The 24951-nt window shown below is 40.6% G+C and overlaps 1 protein-coding gene across 6 annotated transcripts in view; it reads right to left on the bottom strand.

Moving 5' to 3' along the window:
* Positions 1-395: 395 nt before the first annotated feature.
* The window catches only part of CDC42SE2 (CDC42 small effector 2), a 108278-nt gene continuing 83722 nt past the window's right edge, over positions 396-24951 (bottom strand). For 5 of the 6 annotated variants that reach the window (XM_043465980.1, XM_043465983.1, XM_043465985.1 and 2 more), the window contains 3 exons: positions 11654-11755; positions 3433-3545; positions 396-2891 (listed from right to left, as the gene is read on the bottom strand). In XM_043465980.1, the coding sequence (XP_043321915.1) occupies positions 3447-3545; positions 11654-11755 (201 nt within the window). In that variant the 3' untranslated portion in view covers positions 396-2891; positions 3433-3446. Of the gene's footprint in view, positions 2980-3432; positions 3546-11653; positions 11756-24951 lie in introns of all 6 variants that reach the window. The other variant, XM_043465981.1, reaches the window with a different exon arrangement.

Here is a 24951-nt window from a genome sequence, read left to right as displayed (position 1 = left end):
GGCCATGAGATGAGGAAAAATTATTGAAACTTTTTGAGAAACGATTTTCTGATACTTGACTTCCACCCTCACGACAAAGGGTTACCCCTTCCTCAATTTCTGACATCAAAAAGTACCTCCAGACATTTTCAAAATGTTCCCTGGGGAACAAAACTGCCCTCACTTTCTGTGACAATGGAAATATTCTGTAACTCTAATATGATAGTGTGACTGGGAAATAGAACTCTTACCTTTACTATTAAATCCTACATATATACTGTGAGGACAAAAATGCTTCAGCATGAAAAACTGAGTTGGATACCTTTGTTTAGTAGTCATAACTCAAAATTCACTTACAGCACCTTTTTAGCATTTCTTGCGTTTATTAAATATCTCCTAGAAAGAAAATAACCAAGTCAGGATTGAAAAACATTTATTGAATCAAAATCAAATACTTTTTTATTATCTACAAGCCAACACTGAACTTACTTTATTCGAGAATGAACACAATGTACAAAAAAAGTATGCTTATATTATAAAAATATGTCAATTTTATCTCCTGGGTGCTGAGCAGAAGTCATTTTAAACAAAATCAAGGCAAACTTGCTTTCTATAATAGAACTGCTATAATTTAATAACAAAAGTGAAAGCTAATATATACTCACAAAGTATCTTTAAAGGCCCACTGATAATGCTGCATCGGAAATGCTGAACCCAATCAGCATAGTTCACATTTCCACTCTATGCTCATTGGCACCACTTCACGCCTACATCACAGGAAAGCACCTCTTTTAAGAATGCATGTCATTAGTTAACAGTTGTTAGCACATGTTTCAGCAAAATATTAACAGTCAATTCTATTTAGTTAGCTTCAATTTTCAAATGAGACACATTGTTATCGGGAGCAAATGACATCCCAAGGTTTAAAAACCCACTTATCAACGGGGGAAAGTGGACTCCCTAAAAAACCTGTGTCCAAGGTTAGTATCTTAAAATTCTTGGTAATTTTCTTATTTCTTGAGTCATTATTGGCACCTTCCTTGGCATGTGTTCCTGCACACAGTGTGGCTACTTGTGCCTGTCAGAGGCAGCTGCACAACAATTAGAGGCTGAAGAGAGCAGCCTTTGGCTTACCATGGAGACACGCTCCAGTGCTCACTGGAGAATTTGGTCCTTGGAGAATCAGGAAAGCGAGCGATTGAGAAAAGGAATAAAGTCAAATCATGATGTAGGGAAAAGGGACCAGGGCTCCCTGTACTGTTCTAGGAGTTACACAATTATAAACTCTGTACTAAAGTCACAATAGAAGTAGACTAGCATTATCACTGACACCACCAAACAAGCCATCTTCTTTAAAGAGCGTGCACACTGCAGCGTCCCCGTCAGGACCCTGCCTGCCGAGCAGAACGACAGTGGTCAAGCAAAATCCAGAACGGAGTATCAACACAATGACATCAAATGAATTCAAGTTTAGAAGTTATTAAATTGCAAAATGCCTACTCTGATTGCTAAGCATAAATGTTTTTTGTTGACAGATTCTCTGAGATTGACACCTATGAAGATCAAAACTGCAGAACTAAAGGACTGAATAATCTAGTGCCTGTGGTATAGGGTAACTTAAAAGAACTGGGGGAAGAAATCCTGCCATGTTTTGCCTCTATAAACCCAGTATTTATTCACTTACCTATTTAATAAGAACTTGTGATTAAGGTGAAGAGAACAGATCTAGATCTCTCTCTATGCAGTTACCTAATTCCTTACTGTTTTCTTCCAGTCTAAACTAGACATAGGATTTTAAATTTCTAATGGAAACCAAACCACTACCAGGCTTAGCACTACACCCTTATGTGGAAGGAGGAGCATTTATAGAAACACAATTTGTGAAGAACGCTTTGAAGCCCAAGGATTCTTGGCAATACCTTAAATCACCATGCAGGTGGTTATCACAGGCAACAACACAGCCAAATCAACCACTGCTCCTGGCAACTTCCACTGTCCCGAAATGTGAACATGGAGAGGCCAGTGACTCCAGAGTCCGTGCTTAGAAGTAGAGGCTAAGCAGCTCAACAGACTGCTACTGGAAGCCAACTGGATACCACAGTATTAAACATAAACAACTAAAAATGCAGACTGAGCACACACAGAAATGAAGAGCTACTAAGAACATGATACTCAGAGTCAGGCTGGATGAGGGGATTACCACACACTCGATAGATAACCACACTTGTTTACAATCCCAGGTCCTTGCTCGCAAATAAATAGATCGAACATTTACAACAGAATGAATGCCTTATGAATGCAAGCTTTTCTTTTACTATAATTCTAACTAAATAAAAGTTATACTTCTAAAATAAGCTACAAGTTGCCTTTTTCTGTGAAACTGATGTGACTTGGTGCCACAGCTCACCTTTCTCTAATAGCAGCAGTATCATCCCCCCATGGCAGCCAGGAACTGTCCACCTCTGGCATCCTGTGGGGTCCCACACAAGCAACTTCATAAAGCATGCAGACACTACTCTGCTGCAGTTTCATATGAATAGAAATGATCATTGTGCTTACGGGTCGCTTACCTTCCAAAATATACATAAATGATGACAAATTAACAAATAAAAGCAGGTCTTCACGCTTACCAATAAAATCAATAAGGCAGAGGGGTTGAAGGTGGAAAGAAAAATGTGGGGGAAGAATGCAAAACAGTGCTAGCATTCACAAAAAAAGATCATGCTAAAATCAGATCCATATTCATAAAAATCAAGAATTAAGCCACAATCCAAAGAACTCTGTCCATGAGTCCAAAGGCATGCATGCCAGCTGAAGGAAATGCAGGATTCTTCTGACAAGTTTCTTCAGAGCAGAACAGGAACGTGTCACTGGAGCAATCACAACAGGGTGAACAAGACGCCATCACACTTCTTTTTTTTGTAATTGAAAAGGAAAGAAAAGCAACCATGACCAAAAAAAAATTAACAGTGGGAACAAAACACAGAAATTCACAATGACCTATAAAACCAAAAGAAAAAACCAAATTATTTTTATACTTTAGGAGTTTCATGCTTCCGTTTAGAAGTTGTCTTTTAAATTTGAAAAGTTTATAATGAAAGATTTACCCATAATGGTGTTAAATATAAAATTACTTCACCACACATGGGATTTCACACAATATCAGTACTCAGTAACTTCATTCATGTTTAAAGGACACATAAGAGATACCTTGTCACTAGAACCTCAGTCAGAGGCTCCCCCAGAACAAGATGTCTGAAAGCATTTAAAGTTTCTCATAAGGAAAACAACAATCTGAAACTAACACCCAAATGCTGTAACTGACTATGAACAAACTATTTTTGCCTTTTCTAGTAAGTTCACATTTTTTTTTAAATAAGACTTTTATTTTTTGAACAGGAGTCTGAACTGAGCCTCTCCTTGTCAGTGGCCATGGGGCTCTGAGGTGCTCACCGAGAAGTCCGGGGCTATCCTGCCTTTGTGTCCACCAGCTGCATCTGCACGTTGGCGGCCATGCCACCCCCGTAGCCTCCCTTGGACTGCATCTGGTTCTGAATGGAGCTGACCTGAGACGAGAAAGGAAAAGAATAGGTCAGGAACTAGGGCCACTGCAACCAGTCAATTCTTTTAACAGTCTGGCTGGGCTGTTTTTCCCAGAAGGGTACTTTTTGTAGAAAAATATATATATATATCTATATATATCTTTTTATAGACTTAGAAATTGTTTTTCATTATATGGTGAGTGCTAAGCTGGTGGCTAAACCATTCTTTTTCTTTTTTTCTTTTGCCAAAACACCCCTTACTCCACTTACCTATTACAAAAAAAAAGTTTTGTAGTTCACAAGGTACATTTCAAAACCAGTCAAAAGGATAAAGATGAATTCAACTTTGTTCCTCAACCACCTTAATTTACAACCATCTCACATATGCAATCACCTCAATTTCTTGGATTAGAATCCGAAAAATAAAGTAGGAAACTGAACCAAAGATAAAGTCCATGTGGTAAAATTTACATAGTATAGTATTGTATGCATGCTAAAAATGACTTTGGTCGTGTCCTACTCTCTGCAGTGCTACGGACTGTAGCCCGCCAGGCTCCTCTGTCCATGGGATTCTTCAGGCAAGAATACTGGAGTGGGTTGCCATGCTCTCCTCCAGGGGGATCTTCCCAATCTTCCCAACCCAAGGATCGAACCTACATGTCTTACGAATCTCCTGCATTGGCATGTGGGTTCTTTACTACTGGTGCTACCTGTGAAGCTCTAATTATAGTCTTAGTAAAATTAATAAAATGAAGAAGTGTAAGAATTCAAATGAGGATTCAAAGACTTGAAATAGTCAAAGGAAGCTTAGCCAGAGGCCACACCCCAAGGGCCAAGTCTGCATATTAAGAAACTGAATAGTATACCCTTTTCTCCTATGAGCCCAGGGGAATCATTCTCTCCAGCTTTTATCATATGATTAGAGCCCCTGAACTTTATTTGACTCATCCTCTGCTGGGCCTATGATGTCTCCTTAACACACTGGGGGATTTGTGCAGAAACCTGTGGCCAGCAATTGGTTACGTAAGAGAAGACTGAAACATCTCTAGTCAGTAATGAGTTAACACCCTCAGAACAGGCTGCTCCCAGGTTTACAGAATCACTTCCAAATACAACATCATGTAACCCTCACAACAGTGCCAGGAGGAAGCAGCTAAGAGTGCACCTGTGGAAGCCTAGGCATTCTCCCCTCAACCCTGATAAAGGCAGAACCCCAGGCCTGCACACTCCTTTTACCTGTGACCGTGCTGTGTGGCCCCAGGTGTGCCATATACCCTCCAAGACTTCACACCCTTCGACACAGCCCTGCCCGGCAGAGGGACAGGACCCTGCTCCACCCACCAGGGGGCTTCCACAAGCCTCAGGACCACTCGGGGAAGGCACTACAAGAAGAGGAACCATGATCCTGCAGCCAGCATAAAGGAGTTCATAAACAGACAAAATGAGATGGCAGAGAAATGTGCAGAGAAATGTTTCGGATGAAGGAACAAGATAAAAACAAGAAACAACTAAATGAAGAGACAGCTACGAAAAAAATAAGAATTTAGAGTAATGATGGTTAAAATGGTCCAAGATCTTCGAAGAAGAATGAGGCACAGATTGAGAACTTACAAGAGATATTTAACAGAGAGTTACAAGATGTAAAAAACAAAGAGATACCAACAATACAATACCTGGAATGAAAAATACTAGAAGGAATCAACGGCAGAATAAATGAGGCATAAAAAATAAACAGCTGGAAACAGAATGGTAGGAATCACTGTTAAGGAACAGACCAAAGAGAAAACAATGGAAGGAAACAAGGACAGTCTCAGATACCTCTGGGACATTAGACACACCAACATGTACATCATAGAGGTGCTAGAAGGAGAAGACAGAAACGGCCTGAGAAAATATCCGAAGAGGTTATAGCTGAAAACTTCCCTGACGTGAGGAAGGAAACACTCAATCTAGGATGTGCAGAGTGGCTCACAGAAGATGAACTCAAGGAGGGACACACTGAGACACACTGATCAAACTGACAAAAGATAAAGAAAAAATATCAACAGCAATAAGGAAGGGCAACACGTAATATACAAGGAAATCCCCATTAATTTATCAGCTGATTCTTCCATATAAACTCTGCAGACCAGAAGGGAGTAGCATTATATATTCAAAGTAATGAAAGACAGAGATGGAAAATCTCTATACAGTCAGCAAAAGCAAGACCGGGAGCTGATTGTGGCTCAGATCATGAACTCCTGATTGCAAAATTCATGCTTAAATTGAAGGAAGTAGGGAAAACCTAGGTCATTCAGGTATGACCTAAATCAAATCAGATTATACAATAGAAGTGACAAATAGATCTGAGAGAGTGCCTGAAGAACTGTGGATGGAGGTTTGTAACACCATACACAGGACGCAGCCATGATCAAAACTATCCCCATGAAAAAGAAATGCAACAAGGCAAAATGGTTGTCTAGGAGACCTTAGGCCCAATCATGAGTATGAAAATGAAATGGTGATTAGAAAATGTCCAACAAACAGAAGTCCAGGACCTGATGGCTTCACAGACTAACTACATCACATGTTGAGAAAAGAGTTAACACCTATCCTTCTGAAACTCCTTCCAAAAGACTGAAGAGGAAATATTCCCAAGGTCATTTTATGAGGTCAACTTCACCCTAATACCAAAACCAGACAAAGATACCACCAAAAAAAAAAAAAAAAAAGGAAAGAAAATTACAGGCCAATATCACTGATGAACAAAGATGCAAAAATACTCCCCAACTGTACATTAAAAGGATCATACACTATGATCAAGTGACATTTATCCCAGGGTTGTAAGAAATTTTAAGTATCTGTAAATCTATGTCACAATCCATTGTCACATTTATTCAACATAGTTTCAGAAGTCCTAGCCATGACAATCAGATAAGAAAAAGAAATAAAAGGAATCCAAACTGGAAAACAAGTAAGACTGTCACTGTTTGCAGAGGATATGATACATGATACATAGAAAATCCTAAAGATGCCACCAGAAAACTACTAGAGCTAATCAATGAATTCACTAAAGTTGCAGTGTACAAAATCAGCACACAGAAATCTTTTTCATTCCCATACACTAACAACGAAGACCAAAAAGAGAAATTAAGGAAAGAATCTCATTTACCATCACATCAAAAACAATAAAAAACCCAGGAATAAGTCCACCTAAGGAGGAAAAAGACCTCAACTCTGAAAACTATAAGATGCTGATGAAAGAAATCAGAGATGACAGAGATAGCAGGATATACACCATGTCCTTGGATTGGAAGAATCAGTACTGTCAAAATGAGAATACTACCCAAGGCAATCTACATATTTGATTTGATTCCTATTAAATTAGCAATGTCATTTTTCACAGAACTAGAAGAAAAAGTTATTAAATTTATATGGATACAGGAAAGACCCCAAATAGCCAAAGCCATCCTGAGAAAGAAAATCAAAGCTGGAAGAAACAGGTTCCCTGACTTCAGACTATACTATAAAGCAACAGTTATCAAAGTAGTATGGTACCGGCACAGAAACGCAGATCAATGGAACAGGATAGAAAGCTGGAAATGAATTCACCCATCTACGGCCACCTAATCCATCACAAAAGGAGGCAAGAGTATACACCCGAGAAGAGACAGTCTCTTCAGTAAGCAGCGCTGGAAAAACTGGACAGCTACACATAAAAGGATGAAGTAAGAACACTCCCTAACACCGTTCACAAAAATAAACTGGAAATGGGTCAAAGACTTAAATGTAATAAGGCCAAACCCTATAAAAGTCTTAGAAGAAAAGATAGGACACGGACATAAATTGCAGCAAGATCTGCTTGAATCCACCTTCTAAAGAAAATAAATGAATGGTACCTAACTAATTAAACTCAAAAACTTCTACACAGCAAAGGAAACCATAAACAAAATGAAAAGACAACCCACAGAATGGGAGAAAATATTTGCAAATGTGGCAACCAACAAGTGAATAACTTCCAAAATATACAAACAGCTCATGCAGTTGTATGTCAAAAAAAAAAAACCCAATCAAAAAGTGGGCAGAGGATATAAACAGACATTTTTCCAAAGAAGACACACAGATGGCCAAAAAGCACATTTAAAGGTGCTCAACACTGCTAATTATCAGAGAAATGCAAAACTAAACTACAGTGGGGTATCACTTCACAAGGGTCAGAATGGCCATCATTAGAATAAGTCGTCAAACAATAAGTGGGGGAAAGGGAACCCTCCTACTGTTTATGGGAATGTAAACTGGTACTGCCACCACAGAGAACGGGATGGAGGTTCCTACTATATGACCCAGCAGTCCCACTCCTGGGTGGGCATATATCCCGAGAAAACTGTAATACAGAAGGATACATGCACCCCTATGTTCATAGCAGCAGTACTTAAAATAGCCAGGCAACCTAAGTGTCCACTGACAGAGGAATGGATAAAGAGAATGTGGTAGATACAGACAATGGACTTTTATTACTCAGCTCTTTAATAGAATAAAAATGCCATTTGCAGAAATATGGATGGACTTAAGAGACTGCCATACTAAGCAAAATAAGAAAGACAAGTGTATGATATCGCACATGCAGAATCTTAAAAAAAAATGGTACAAATGAACTTACGTACAAAACAAAGAGTCACAGGTGCAGAAAACAATATTATGGTTACCAAGGGGAAAGTGGGTGAGAAGGATACACTGGGAGGTTGGGACCATATAAAAAATAGATAACTATTACAAAGAAGGACCTACTGTATAGCACAGGGAATCCTACTCAGTACTCTGCAATGACCTCTACGGGGGAAGAATCTAAAAAAGAGTGGATATGTGTACGACTTATTCATTTTGCTGTATACCTGAAACTAATACAATGTAAATCAATTATATTCCAATAAAAAAATAATTTTAATAATGAAATAATGCCATTCACAGCACAATGAACGGACCTAGAGATTATCATACCAAGTGAAGTCAATCAGAGACAAACATCATCATTCATGTGGAATCTAATTAAAAAAAAAAAAGAACTTATTTATAAAACAGAAAGATTGACAGATATCAAAACCAAACTAATGGTTCCCAAAAGGGGAACACAGGAGGAAGGGATACATCACATACACTAGTATATGTAAGACACATAACCAGCAAGGCCCTACTGTATAGCACAGGGAAGTCTACTCAATATTCCATGATAATCTATATGAGAAAACAATGTAAAAAGAATATGTGGATAACTGAATCACCTCGTTCTACACCTGAAACAAACACAATATTGTAAATCAACTATACTCCAAAAATAGAATCCAATGACTTCAACTGTAATCCTAATTTATTCATTAATACTGTAACTCTGGATGAACTCTTTATCTTCTGTGAATATCAGGTTTCCTACTTGTAAAATGATTAAAGATGATACTCTCTCCTAACCATATTACAGGGCTACTTTCTAGTGAGATGAAAATGCTAGAGTATCTTTTTTATTCTGGCCGAGCTGTATGGCATGTGGAATCGTAATTCCCCAAGCAGAGATGCATCCCATGACCCCTGGCACTGGAAGAGTGGAGTCTTAACCACTGGACCACCAGGGAAGTCCCAATGGGGCATTTTCTTACTTTACCAAAACAAAGGCACAAGGTTATCTGCAAACTCTAAAGTGCTCTTAGTATATCCTATCTTGGTTTGTATCAATCAGAAGCATTTTGGAAACAGAATGAGAATCACACTAGATTGCTAGGAGCAGGAGGAATAGAAGGTCATGGCCTAACAGATTCGGAGTGAGGCAGGTTTAAATACATTCTAATTGAAAATAATAAAACATAAAATGCGTAGCTTATTTGCATCCAATATGTTTAAGGCGAGAACATGTGATTGGATCTTAAATGGTTAAGTTTTCACTCATTTACTGAAAAATTCACTTATGTGGAACTAACTCCAGTGATACCACATGAGTTACTGCAATATCTATATTCACATGACTAAACAACTAGTTTAGGTAAGAGTATCTTAAAAAAGAAACTAAAATCCACAGGTCTGTTTAAGCAAGCCTGCTCCGCCTGAGGAGGCTGTGGCCCACAGCCCATCAGTTCACTTCCCGCTCCTTTCTGCAACACCAGGTTTTGTGGCACAAACTTGGATTTTACCGTGGTGCCAAGTAATTTCCTACCTAACACAACATGTTATCCTAGACTTTATAGGCATCCTAGGCCTATTTACAACAACACGTTTATATTTTTACATGGTATATTCATAATGCCATGCAGATTCTAAGAAAGACAAATCTGTTTTTCTTCCAAAAGTCAATTATTTAGTTTGAAGCAAAAGAATCTGGATTTCCAGTAAGTAACCCTCATCACTCACATGAAACGGGCTGGATGAGTTACCAGCTGGAATCAAGATTACCAGGAAAAATATCAACAACCTCAGGGAAGTGGATGATACCACTCTAATGGCAGAAAGTGAAGAGGAACTAAAGAGCCTCTTGATGAGCGTGAAGGAGAAGAGTGAAAAAGCTGGCTTAAGACTCAATATTTAAAAAAAAAAAAAGACTCAATATAAAAAAAAGTAAGATCATGGCATCCAGTCCCATCATTTCATGGTAAATAGAAGGGGAAAACACAGAAACAGTGACAGGACAGATTTCCTCTTCTTGGGCTCTTCTGACTCTCGCGACCCCATGGATTGTAGCCCACTAGGCTCCTCTGTCCATTACATTTGCCAGGCAAGAATACTGCAGTGGGTTACCATTTCCTTCTCCAGGGGAATATTCCTGACTCAGGGATCGAACTTGGGTCTCCTGTGTTGCAGGTGGATTCTTTACCGACTGAGCTACAAGGGAAGCTCTTTTTTGCCTACATAGTTAAATTTTTATGAACACAAGTAGGGAAGACGATGTGTTATGAGAAAGAAATTAAAATTCATCAGCTATAATAAATTTGAAGCCATTCATTCTATTTATCTTTGTCACAATGACCTTAATATTAACAACAGTTAACAGTCCATTTGTTCTCATCATTCCACACTGATCCAGGAAACAAAGCTACTGAATTGTATTTTAACAGCAACCCGATGCCTCTTACATTTCCACAAAAGCAGCTCAGTGTACTTTTCCTACAGACTTAAAACAAACAAGCTGTTTCCTTTCCAGGAAGCTACAAATGTCATCCCTTAGCTTACCCAGTAACTGCAGTGACAAACTTGTTTGCTGTATCCAGGATACCCATCTACCTATTTCACAAGTCTGTCCTCCTGTTAAGTTTTTTGTGAACACTGTCCAGTAAGTGAGCACACAATGCAGCATGTCTGTGTTTATGAAAGCCTTACTGACTCTCTGGTTCTAAACACTTGAGGGAACATTCAGACACACGTGCGTACTTGAGATCTGGGGGGAAAGCGGCTCTGGATACACGGTCATTTGCTTCAGGGCAAGGATGAGACACAGCCCATATAAAAACCCCCTCTACTGGTTTCTATTACACCACTCTCTATTTCTCTTAGATGCAAATTAGGGAGTAAGAGTTCAACTGAGTACATATATCTAAAGTCTCTTCTGAAGTTCACTGAAACCTCTATAAAAAAGAGCAAATATGTACAACTTTTAATCCTCTGCTAGGTGCATGAGAACTTATGTTACAGTAATAAATAAATTGTAAGCATTCTAACATCAGATAAAGGCTCATATTTTATAAGGTAAATGGGACAAATACATTTGCAAAGGCAACTAACTGAACTTAAGAGAACAAAAAGGAGATTAAATATTACTAAAAAGCTGCCCTCAAAGTTGCTGGGTGGGGGTGGGTGGGTGGGACGGGGGGAATGGTGGCATGAGAATCCATGAGATAGTAATTTCCTTTCTGAACTCAAATCCTTTAAAAATTTTAAAGCGGTTTTTCAGAAGAAATGTACCTACAAAGAGTTTAGTACAAACAGAAAAACACATGGCTTGACAAACTAAAGATTTTTTCACTTTCATTTCCTTCTCTTCCATGCTCACAAAAGTATGTGTATTAAATGTCTGTGACTCAGTGGGCACAGGGCAGTCATTAAGAACCTACGCACTTGCCGGACGCACACATGACACGCCCCCAGGCCCCACCCCCTTGTTCCACCCTTGTACTTACAGAGTTCATCCCACTGAACAGGTCACCTGACCCCACGTGAGCCGTGTGCACGAAGTTTGTGGGCTCTCCAATCATACTTCGGTCAATCCGCCGGCGCCTTTTCTAAAATATAAGGAATAATGTTCAGAAAATGGTCTTGTTAACAAAAAACTTATTCTGGTAGATTTATACATTATACACAAATGACTCTTCTATGAAAAATGCTTTTGCCCAGGACAAGAAAATACCTAAATCTTGGTATCACCACAACCATCTCCTACGATGAACTCCCTCAGAGAAATATATGCAAGAAAAACAAAAAAAATTGGTAAAGTAAAATAATATTTAGAATTTAAAATAGATTATTTGATCGAACTTTGGCCATCCATATATTTGTATAATAACCGTTTAAGTCTTATTCTTAAAAAAGAAATATGTAAAAGTATCATCTGTAACCATTGTTCATAATAAAGAAGACAGTATGGCGTAAGTACTGAATTCTGAGTTCAAACAGAACATTCTACGTCTCATCATTAAACACTGATGCTATTTGATGGTTATTACTTAGATGACAGCCAACTGCCCTTTCCTGCTGGAGTCAATCTGTCAACTAGTGGTACAGGGGAGGTTTGGTTCCAGTCCAGTCACTGATTTCTGGTCTCTTCTGGCTGAAAGTTACAAACAGTCACCCGAGCTGTGCTTACCGCCTCCCCCTCATTTCTGACACCCACACCCCAGCAGCTTCTCAGCTACAGGTTGCAGCGGCCCTTGCTCCACCAATACGCCCTCCACAGCACTAGGGACACTTCCTTACTCTGCTGCTGTGTTCAACTGAACCATCCAAGATTTTTCAAGAGATGAAGGTTATTTTAAATCAGACCCAAGTTTTCCATCACTCCTTAGATTCTGTGATCGACTGAAAGAGGCCACGGGCACAGCTGGCTTAGTGTCCTAATGCCAACTCTGTGTAGCCCCATCTTCTTCCCTTTCAACAGAATACTTCTCCTGAAAACGCCACCCGCATCAAAACTAACGCAGGTTACAAACTTGTGGAACTAGGTCAGGTTGCCTTTGAACATGGTATTTTATGTCTCCGGCCCCTGAAATGTTTCTTTGCATATGATAAATCCTAAAAACTTACCCAAGTGACAGCTCTTCAGGGCTAGACTGTGATTGTCTATAAAACCACAAAAGTGGCGTGTTCATACATTAATTTTAGAGCTAAAATAGATATTATTTTACTGTCCTCTACCTTTTATTGCCACAGAACCCCAAAAGAAGTCTCAGAGTTCAATAGTGACTCTGGACCATCTCCAGGTTCATTGGTTTTCTCTTCCAGTATTCTGTATGGCTATGGGGATCCCTCTCTAGCTGAACACAAATTTTGCTACAGTGTACAAAAAGTTTCTTGTATTATTTCTTTGATATTTCTCCTTATGTTCTTTGTTTGCTATTTCTAGAGCTTCTGTTATGTGGACATCCAAACGTGCTTGTGTGTCTGAGAAGCGTGGGGGTGAGGAGGAGGGAGAGAGTGTGTGTGTAATTTTCCTAGTTTCATCCATTATTTGTTTCCTTTGTATAGTTTCACTGTATAAAAAAAACTCACTTCATCCTCTATAGGAATCCACATTGCGTTCTTGTAGGCCAAACAGTAAATATTTTAAGCCTGCAGGCCACACAGTCTGCCAAAGCTTTGAGCCCACTCTATTATCACAGTAGGTAAGGAGCTACAGACAAGCAGAGAGCAGGTGAGAATAGCAGTGTTCGATTTAACTGTTAAGCAAAAAAAGGGTGGCTTGTAAGTTCTGGTTTAGTGACCTTAGCCCTAGATTGGAAATTTTTTTCAGTGGTAGATACATTATTATTTTTTCCATTATAATTTTGTGGGGAAGCTCTCTGTTTGCAGTTATTTTCTAATCTGAGACTTTCTATTACATGATTTCTCTTTTTCTCTCAAAAATACCTGACTGAATAAATTATCATCTGCAACAAGAGGTGTTAAAAGTCTCTAACAACCTCAGAGCCAACTCACTAGAAAAGAACGTGATGCTAGAAAGATGGAGGGCAAGAGGAGAAGGATGTGACAGAGGGTGAGATGGTTGGATGACATCATCAACTCAATGGACATTAGTCTGATCAAAGGAGATAGTAACAGGGAAGCCTGATATGCTGCAGTCCCCAGGATTGCCAAGAGTCAGACACGACTGAACAACTGTAACAGCTAGAAGTAAAATATTCATTCCTTTACTTCCCCAAATTTAATTACTTCAAGCCCCTTTTTAAAGGGTTAAGATTCAATCCATCCCTGGGGCCCTGTCCCCTAGGGCTATACAAAGACTTCAGGTTAAAAGGCTTGTCAGCAAGCCAAATAAGAGTCTAGATCCTTTGTCTATGTTCTTCAGTCTTCTATTTCTTAGCAAAACATACCAACTTTCTGCTATCTTTACACAGTGCTACTTAAGGAACCTCACAGACTCCCTGCCCCTGACCACAGATGTGTCGCCTACAGCCATCCTTCAATGTGGGCAGCCAAGTGCCACCAACGCAGTCTCTTCCACCCTGTTTCCCATGTTCCCCCTAGACTGAGTCTGTCTATCTCTGTTCACCAAATTGAACAAAGTTCCCTTCATACTATTCTCATCTGAGATGTTACAGCACAAGCGCCTACATGATCCTTGAGAAGCAGTGCTACCTTCTCTTTTCTAGGATTAAGGAAGGGAAGAGACAATGCAAATAACTAGTTTTGTGCCTATTTTTTTCTCAATAATATACTGCTACATTTCCATTAAACTTGTCTTATTAGAAAGCTATGTTTCTCCAAGCACATCCAAATGCATCTGCACCAGAACAGGACACGAATTTTCTTGACATCTGATCGGGACAAACAGCTGGGGTTTCTTCCCCAGGATGCCCCTTGACTGACAGATAAAGGAGGAGGCTGCCAGGTTCTTGGCACCCTCCAGACATAAGCAGAAAAGGGGAGATGTCTACAGATGAAGACAACGGTCAGCAGTTATATTCCCTGGACTCACGGCATCTATAAGGACTGCGGGCTTTGTGCAGACCAGCCTGAAGGGGCCACAGCTCCCAAGTTCAGAGGGTGCCGCCCGGCTCAGCTAGAGGGCCCCCTAAAGCAAGCAATGGACTGGCCCATTTCAGAGAGTAAGATCCAGTAACACTTCCATATCGTTCTTGCCCCATGAATACACGAGACTTCTAATAGTTCTGAATCCACATCATCTCCTTCAGAAGGGTGTGTCTGGGGCTTAGCAGGTGGCTACACCAGGCCCATGAATCTACATTACGTGAGTTATTCCAACAGTTGAATTATTGCAGGAAGATGCAGGGAGAAAGGAGTCACCATGGTGCACTGAGACCACCAGCTCTCTCACCCAGAAATGTTTCCTGAAAGATTAATGAACGGATGTGCTTGTAGATCGATATGCTTCTGAAGTAGGTGTAGTAATATGCACTCAAAAACGGTAACACAACGAGCATGCTGAATGAGAGAGGATGCTCAAGAGGAGACAGCTGTACTGACTCAAAGGACAGGAAGACATCAACATGCTTGTATCATAGCAATTATGTTGGGTGACTAATTTATAATCTGAAAATAATGACTACTTTTCAACTTGAACTTTATGGAGCTGGGCATCACACTTTTTCTTTAGACTTTACTTCATGACATCTAGTCTAACCTTGATTTTAGGGTAAAAAAGCAGAAGTTTCAATCCTCCCTTCTTTAAGGCTAGAAGGAGCACAGCTTGTTAAGCAGGGGAATGACATGATCAAAAGGGTTCCAAAAGGCTACCATGATAGCTACAATGGAAGGCAGGGTGGAGGGCACCAAAAGGAAAGTTATTATAATGATGTTGGTTAAAGGAGTTTACTTAATTTCAACTAACAATAGCAGAAATGGAAAGTGCAGATTGAAGCTAAAATCAAAACCATTTGGTTGTTGACTGGATTTAAGAACTAGTGAAAGGTAAAAGTTATGAAAGATGTACAGATTTCAGATCTGAATACAGGGTATATGACTTACTGGATTAGATAATACTGGGGGAAGAGTCTTGCTGGAAGAATCATACTGGAAGAAGATGAAAGATTGTGTTTAAGCACACTAAATTTGAGACTTCCCCAGTGGTCCAGTGGCTAAGACTCCACACTCCCAATGCAGGGGGCCTGGGCTCCATCCCTGGTCGGGGAACTAGATTCCACAAGCCACAGCTAAGAGTCCCCATGACACAATTAAAAATCGCGCACAGTGCAATGAAGACGGTCAATCCCGCGTGCCACAACTAAGACCCGGCAGCCAAACAAATAAATGGGGGAAAAAAAAGACACACCGAATCTGAGATATCTATGAGAGATTCAAGTGAGGCCTCTCAAATGATACTCAGCATGCCTCACATTCAAGTGAACTGAATACACAGATACAGGATTCTGAAAAGGGCTAAACTAGAGATGAGAAACTAGAATCACCAGAATGAAGCGGTCTGAGTTAATGAGACTTCCTAGGAAGAAAAGTGCAGAGAAAAACACTCTTTATAAGGCTGGATGAGGAAAATAAGCCATTAAAGGAAGCCAAAAAGGAACACAGTCTAGGAGTCAGGAGGAAAGTCAGATGTGGGTTCTCCAAGTGTTAAGAGGGGGATTAGGTGACATGCTGCAAAGCCGGTGGGAGGTCAGGTGAAGAGAAGCATGTCCCCTGGACTCAGCACCTACTCAGCACGTTGGTGATCCTGCGCCCGCCGTGATGGGAGCACCAGACATCAGGGGAGTGGCGGGCTTCCAGGAGATGGGGAAGTGAGAACTCGGCACAGGGGACGGGACAGGGTCTGGCCTCTGAACGGGGAGGACACAGCTCAGCTCAAGGGAGAAGAGGAAACCAGCACAGACTGGATTTTTTTCCTTCACGATGAGAAAGACTTGCTTATGCTTAATTTCTGACGTGACAGATCAGAAAAGAAATAGAAGGTAAAGAAAAATGAAGGGTTATCAATATTCTAAGTCCTCCAGAGGAGGTAGGAAGGATGGGATCCAGACCCGGGCTGAGGTAGTGTTCAGACTTCTGTTACTGCTTTCTGAGTCAGAAACCTAGATTCTGAGCATAACTAAGTGTTTTAAGACACAAAACTGAAATATTTTTCAGGCACAAGTCAGACACGTGAAGAACAGCCCACTTTTCTGGTGTGCCGTACCGAGAGCACGGGGTAGAGACAAGAATTAAATCGTGGGCGAACAGGGGAATTCCAGAGTCAGGCCTCTGCGAAGCAAAACAGGAAACGGTGCCCTTCACTCAGTACCTGTTAGCTGCTGTCAGTGGCAGAGTCACAGTTTTTCCTGGAAACATACTTTGTTCTTCTTTATTCCTTATGGGGAACTTTACTAAAACTGTCAACCTTCTGAATAATTCCTGCCACCCTTAAAATATTAACTGTTATTCTGCATAAGGCCAAGGGCCGAAGGTTAAAAAAAGTGAGTAGTTATATTACCCTGAAGGATCAGGGAAAATGTCTCTTCCCATTTAATGTGTGTTAACTATGCTTCATTAAAACTTTTGAGGGCTTCGCTCATGGCTCAGTTGATAAAAGAATCTGCTTTCAATGCAGGAGACCTGGGTTTGATCTCTAGGTTGGAAAGATCCCCTGGAGAAAGGAATGGCAACCCACTCCAGTATTCTCTCTCCTGGAGAATCCCACGGACAGAGCGGCCTGGCGGGCTACAGTCCATGGGGTCACAAGAGTCAGACACGACTTAGTGACTAACCCACCACCAACAACAACGTTATTTAAATCTTAGAGACTAAATCTTACACACTAAACACTTGTTCAATGAAGTGTCATATCCAGAATTTGCTTTTATTTATCCAGAGGGGGTGGGGGTTCATAGGTGAAACAAGATTCCCCCATCAGTAACAACTGAGGCTGGATATCACACACATGGGTGGGGGGGAGGTGCTCTTCTTTCCCTTGCTAGTTTTTAAAAAGATATGCTAATTCATTTTGTTTCCTCCTAGTCTACAACTTTACATACAAACTTATGCACTGAGTACTAGCAAAAATGGTATGTCACAAATACGAATAATAAACGTTTACTTTCGTATCTGATTTTCATTAGAACATAATCTTATCTGCATTCTTTCTGAGGTCTTATAATTCTAAAATTCACTATGCACTTCCTGTCTTCTTCCCCTGACTCTAAGAGATATATATATATTTAGGAGATATATTTGAAGTTTTTAAAAAAACATACTGCAGAGCTACCACATCAACATATGGCGAGCTGCAGCACCCATCTAGTTTAAAACCCTGCTATCTACATGCATCATTCATGCACTCCCATCACATGTTCCTTCTTTGAAAATAAAAATTACTAGGCCAGTGCAAAAGTAAAAATCTGGAATATGAAATTCAGACAAAGGATCATGCTGAGATTGTTTCCAAAAGGTCTCTCCTCTCTGGTTTCCCACTCGCCTCTGACTCCCCGCTCCATCCCTCTGCTCCTATGTACCTTGTGTATGGTGGCCTTCTCCAGGATGTCCTAGGGTCCCGTTTTCCCTCCTCTCCCATGTCTTCACCTTATTAACTCTATGCTGATGACTCGTGAGTCTACTTTCTCTTCTTTGAGCATGAGACACACATTCAACTGCTTACTGGACACATCTGTGTGAATGTTGACAGGATACTCAAATTTCCTATGTTCACAAAGTATAACCTGTTAGTCACTCAGTCATGTCTGACTCTTTGTGACGAATGGACTGTAGCCCACCAGGCTTCTCTGTCCATGGGATTCTCCAGGCAAGAATACTGCAGTGGGTTGCCATGCCCTCCTCCAGGAGATCTGTCCAAGAATCGAACCTGGGTCTCCTGCATTAGCAGGCAGATTCTTTGCAGTCTGAGTGACCAAGCAATCCCGCTCTGTGATGGCAGGTTAGTCACCAGGTCGTGTCCAATTCTGTGACACCATGGACTGGAGCCCGCGAGGCTCCTGTGTCTGTGGGATTCCCCAGGCAAGAACACTGGAGTGGGCCGCCATCTCCTCCTCCCATGCCCACAAGTGAACGTGTAACCTTACTTCTGTAGCCTAGTCCTCCTCTCCATGCCCCACCTGGGTGATCAACGCTCCTAACAGTACTTCAGGCCAGAGCTGAGGGCTCTCCCTCGCTCCTCCACAGTATCACATCACGGCACATCCTGTGGATTCGATTCTATCCTACTCTTACTCTCTCCATCCCCACGGCATTGCCTCAGCCTTACTTCAGCCCCCACCGCCTTCCACCTACATCACTGTAGCTGCCTCCTAACTAATTTGGTAGGAGCTTCACAGCCTTCCTTCCCTGCCTGATACTCTTTGCCCTGTATTTAGATCTGCCTTTCCAAAGTACAAAACTGATGTTACTCACCACTTTAAAATCCCTCAATGGCTTCCCCAAACTTCCAGGCTAAATTCAAAATCTCAAAGCCTATGAAATCCTGTTTCTCTCTCCAGCCTCATCTTTTAATGTTTTCTTGCATTCTAAGCTTCAATCTGCTACTCGAAGTTCCTTAAATATGCTATGATTACTTCTCTGCCCTCGACCTGAAGGATCCCGCCTGCTGCTCCTTGGCTAACTCGGGCCCCTCTTCTCTGTACCCTTGCTCTGAGGTCCCATCCTCCTCCTTTCCGTACCCACTGAACCTTGTGTTCACCTTCACCAAAGTAAAATTTACATCTCACACCAAATTTAAAACGTCCATTGGATGGCACACGTGCTCCTCAGGAGCGGGCACATAAAACGTCAGCCCGCCAAGGGCCGGGGCCACACACAGCACAGAGCAGCTCACCAACACACGTTTCCTGAATGAATACTCTTATGAATATATAAACATCACAGTCACACGGTTTTTTGGGCCTAACTTGTTAAACATTTTTGGAGTAATATAAATGTTCCACCTCCCTCACATTTCTATGTGCATGTGTGCGTGGTAAGTCGCTTTCTTGGTTGTGTCCAATTCTTTGCAACCCCACAAACTGTAGCCTGCCAGGCTCCTCTGTCCATGGATTCTCCAGACAAGAATACTGGAGTGGGTTGCCATGCCCTCCTCCAGGGGATTTTCCCGACTCAGGGATCGGACCTGCTTCTCTCATAGCTCCTGCATTGTTGGCAGGTGGATTCTTTACCATTAGCACCACCTGGGAAGCCCATATCGATCAAATATAGCTTCTGGGAAGTGATTACTTAATCACTTAAAAGTCCCTCTAAGACTTTTCTCCTGACAGCTTCGTGCACAAACACACGCCACTGAGGCGCAGTGTACGCCAGGCTCCAGAGGCGACAGGAGGCCTGAGGGAAAAGCATGGGGTGGAAGAGCCTCAGGTCCTTCAAGAAAGGCACGTGAAACGTGAAGGAGGAACGCAAGAGCCCGCCATCTGGAGCAGGGGAAAAAGGCTCGTACTTTCAGGCTGTAAGAGAGCAATCACTTACGCCAATGTGGACTAAGTATTTGGAAGGCTAAAAGACAAAGATATACTACTGACTTAACTTTATGACCTGGAGAGAGAAAGCTGAGAGAGAAGTATAACCAAATCCCCCACCTGTGAATATATCAAGTAACCCATGATTCCCAGACTGTGTCGAGCAGTCGGCAAACATCCAGGGACCCCATGGGATATCTTCAATGTGAGGGAAGCACAATGATACTTAATATACGTACAACGCTGTGTGAACTAACCCAAGATAACTCAGAATTCCAATCTTAGAGCACACACTCTTTACAATGACATCTATTTGCAAAGCACAGTTGTTCAGCAGCTGCTGCGCAAGAAGTCCAGTACCGTACAGAAGCAGGTACGGAACCGGAGAAGACGCTGGTGGTGGTCACTCTGATCCCAGAGTTTGAAGAGCTGTATAAAGCCGCACAGGCACACGTAAGTAATCATGGTTATTTGGGAAGGAAATAAAACATTTATTTTCTTCCTATGTACGTGTGTAACTTTTTCAAATGACAGCTCAGTTTTTAGAACATAAATACTACGTTGTTTAGACCAAACCTAATAAATAAATCTGTGAGGTATTTCTCTTGGCCTGAGAACACCATGAGAAAATTACTGAAGTGTTAAGGGAAACAAAAACAAAAGTTTGGGAGCCTCTGAAATAAGCTAAGTTAATCTTTTGAAATATCGGCAGTGTCGCTAGGCACTGAGCATTTCTAAAACAAACAGTGACTTTTCCTATGATGCCACTGACAGTGCGTGACCCCCTAAGTACACGAGCTGCTTTCCAACTGCAGCCTATTATCCATCCAGTTTATACGACAGGGGGAGAATATGACCAACGAAAGCTACACAGAAACTGTAATACAAAAATAGGTTTGATTTTTTTACAGTAAAGGAAAATGATTCTACTAGTGGGTCTCACACAAAAATGAAAGCAACAGTTATGACTGTAACATCAACAAACTACGTGAAACGCCCTCTCCCAAACCCCTTCTGCATGGCACTGCCTATTCACTGCCTAAGACTGGGCTCAAACGTGACCTTCTGAGACGAGGCTGCTGCGAGTTCCTTGGTCTAAGCATTTAGAACACAAGGCTCATTATTTCGATTTTAACACTTAAAAATACTGCCTTATAATTTATCTGCCCACAGCTGGACTTTCCTACCATGCTAAGAGTTCTTCTTTGACCACAGCTGTGTCTGACACATTGGACAATGGCTGCTGAATAAAAGGATTTTCAAGAAACAATGTCAGCTCAGTTCTCTAAAAACTGTTTGTCTTATCCAGTAGTATGACCGAATATTTCTCAAGGACCTACCACATAGGGAAGATGTTTAAAAAAAAAAAAAAAAGATGAAAATTCTAGTGGATTTCCTATTTCCGCACAAGAAAATGACTTATCTGTTTTATTGGGTTTTTCTCTTTTGCGTCACAATAATGCCATCTCCCAAAGAGCAGTTGCACTGTCATTACTGTTTCAGCTTTTACACCGGCTGTTCATAGGAAGCAAGCTTTCCTGTGCATCAGAATCCCTGTGGGGGTTTGTTAGAACACAGGCTGCTGACCTCTCCTTGCAGAATTTCAGATTCACCAAGTTTGCGGCAGGTCCAGGAATGTTCAAGGCTAACAGTGATACTGATGGCTCAATGGTTGAGAAATACTGACTCTGAAGATTTACAGCTGAATATTTCAAAACAATGGGCAATTCTTAAGAGTATTACTATATGCCAGGCATATTTCTAAGCACTTTAAATACAGGAACTCATCTGATAATACCTTGAAAAGCACTATGCTATGTTTTAACACTCCCTTCAAATCCAAGAAACTCTGGCAAACTCTCACTTGGAATCTCTCGGCCAGGGCTCATGTTCCCACCTTACACTCACATTTGTTAACCTCTTGAGCTCTTATACACTATTTTAAAGTGTGTGTGTGTGTTTTTAAATTATTTGGAAAGCCATTAGGTTGAATGGTTTTTCTCATGAAAAACAACAACCTAGCCACTGAAGAATGTGTTTTACTCCACAGTTTTCATCAAAAAGAAGAGCCTATTCACTGCAGCAAACAAAGAAACATTTCTTAACCTGGAACTCCACAGGGCTCAGTGCACGGGCGTAGTCAGACATGCCTATCTCCCGAGTCTTTCCCGGGGAGAGGTCTATTTGCATATTTTAAAAGCTACTACCTGAGGATCAAGCTTCTAATTTAGCACACACACAGACGGCCTGATGCTGCTCAGAAACGAGGTCAGTGGGCACCATCTCCACAGTTTTCCTCTTGCCTGTTCCAGGTCCCCCAGTGTCTCCCAGGGGACACACTTTTTGATTGCCTGGCTTTGGTGGCCAGCTGGGCTCCAGGTCGTGGGTCCCGGAACATGAAAGCGATCAACTAATTCTTTCCTAGCTATCACCGCAACGGCTCAGTGCCTAGGAAGCAGACAGAGATGCCGAGCTCCCAGCTTTTCCGTGAAAGGGGTCTACCTGTGTAGTTCAGAAGATGCTGCCTGAGGGTCTGACTTCCAGTCCGCCTGCATCCAGGTGACTGCAAGGTGCTGACTGAGATCCTCCCCTCTGACCACTGGTGGGTTTTGGCACACCCTCAACAACAAAGAATGTGGCTTTGGACAATCACTAGGTTTGAGAGCCAACCAAGAACTTGGACCAGGCTGATGACAACATTCAATTCCTGCACATGGCCAGTACATCACACCTGGAAGAGGCGGCTGCTTTATATAACGCACAGAAGAGACCAGAGTGTCCAGGAAGATGAAGAAACAGGTCCCAAACAAAAGAACAAAATAAAACCGAAAAACAGACCTTCATAAAATGGAGTTAAGTGATTTACCTGATAACGAGTTCAAAATGAAAGTCATAGAGATGCTGACTGACGTCAGGAGGGCAATACCGGAAAAGAGTGAGAATTTTAACAGCAACAGAAAATGTAAGTACCAAACAGAAATCACAAAGCTGAAAACACAATTACTAAGTTGAAAAATTCAACAGAAAGGTTCAACAAAAGACAAGCTCATGTGAAAGAAGGGATCAGCAAACTCAAAGACAGGGCAGTGGAATTTGACAGAAGGAGAAAAAAATAAAGAAAAAAAAAAAGTGAAGACAGAACAAGAGACAACATCCAGCAGACCAATACGTATGTTATATGGTGCCAGAAGAAGAAGTCAAAGGCAGAAAGCTTATTTGAAGAAAAATACTGGCTGAAAAATCTGCAACCTTGGTGAAAGAGACAGATATCCAGATGCAGGAAACCCACAGAGTTGCAAATAAATGAATAAAAAAAGACCCACACTGAGATACATTACAATTAAACTGCCAAACCTTAGAGACCTACAGATACGCACACAAGGAGCAAGAACCTTCCCCCAAAAAAATTTTTTAAAAAAGCAACTTGTTACATATAAAGTAATCCTCCATCCCTTATAGAAATGTTGGAGAATAATGTGGGAAGGTATGTTCTAGGTGCTAAAAGAAAAAAAAGCAAAAAACTGTTAACCAAGACTATTCTACCAGCAAGCCTGTCCTTCAGAAGTGGAAGAGATGAATTTTCCAGACAAGCAAAAGTTGCAGAAATTCATCATCACTGGAACAGACAAAAAGAAGTTACAGGGAGCTAAAGTTAAAGCTGAAACAAAAGGATGATAGCTACTAAGAGAAAAGCATATTAATGTGTAATTATCACTGATAAAGGTAAATGCACAATTAATGATGGTGGATAAACCAATAATTTATACTTACAAATACTTATAAATCTAGTATAAACATTAGAAGACAAAATTAATAAAAAGAACTAGAACTATAATTTCTTAAAACATTATGCAAGGTAAAAAAAATATAAATTATGACGTCAAAAACATAAAATGGGGAGAATAAAAATATTAAGCTTTAGGATGCATTCAATCTAAAGTTGTCACCTGCTTAAAACAGACTGTGATAAATGTAAGATGTCTTATATAAGCTTCATCATAACCACAAACCAAAAACAAAACCCTACAATGGATATACACAAGAGAGAGAGAATGAATCTATAGCATAGCACTATTAAAAAAAAAAAAATCAAATCACAAAGGAAGAGAAATAGAAGAAATGAGTTATAAAACAGCTAGAAAACAACAAAATGGTAATGCTAAATTCATGCCTATAATCACTTTAAATGTAAATGAACTAAACATTCCTGTCAAAAGACACAGGGTAGCTGAATAAAATAGAAACCACAGACTCAGCTATATACTAAGGACAAGAGAGAGCACTTCAGCTTTAAGGACACAGACTGAAAGTGAGAAGAGAAAAAGGTATTCTGTTCAAATAAAAACCAAAAGGAAGCAGGGATAGCTATGCTTATATCAAACAAAACAGGTAAGACTGTAGTAAGAGACAAAGAAGGTCATTAAAAGGAGTCAATCCAACAAGAGGATACTTGTAAATATTTATGCACCAAATATGGAAGCACCTAACATATATAAAGCTAATATTAACAGACCTGAAGGGAGAAAGAGCAATACAATAATAGTAGGAGACTTCAATAACCCACATTCAAATATAGACAGATAATCTAGGTAGAAAATCAACCAGGAAACACTGGGCTTAAATGACCCTTTAGATCTGACAGACTCACAGACATTTACAGAACACTTTCCAGAATACTTCATACAATAGTAATAGAATACTTATTCTTCTCAAGTACACATGGATCAATCTACAGGATAGATCATATGTTAAGTCACAGTTCAAGTATTAATAAATTAAAAAGACTGAGGTCATATCAGGCATTTTTATCTGACCATGAAAATATGAAATGAGAAATCAATTACAAGAAAAAAAAAGTGGAA

The sequence above is a fragment of the Cervus canadensis genome, chromosome 4 (assembly GCF_019320065.1).
Source record: "Cervus canadensis isolate Bull #8, Minnesota chromosome 4, ASM1932006v1, whole genome shotgun sequence".
NCBI lineage: Eukaryota > Metazoa > Chordata > Mammalia > Artiodactyla > Cervidae > Cervus > Cervus canadensis.
The sequence above is the reverse complement of the archived record's forward strand: the minus strand, read 5'-3'. Positions and strand labels throughout refer to the sequence as shown.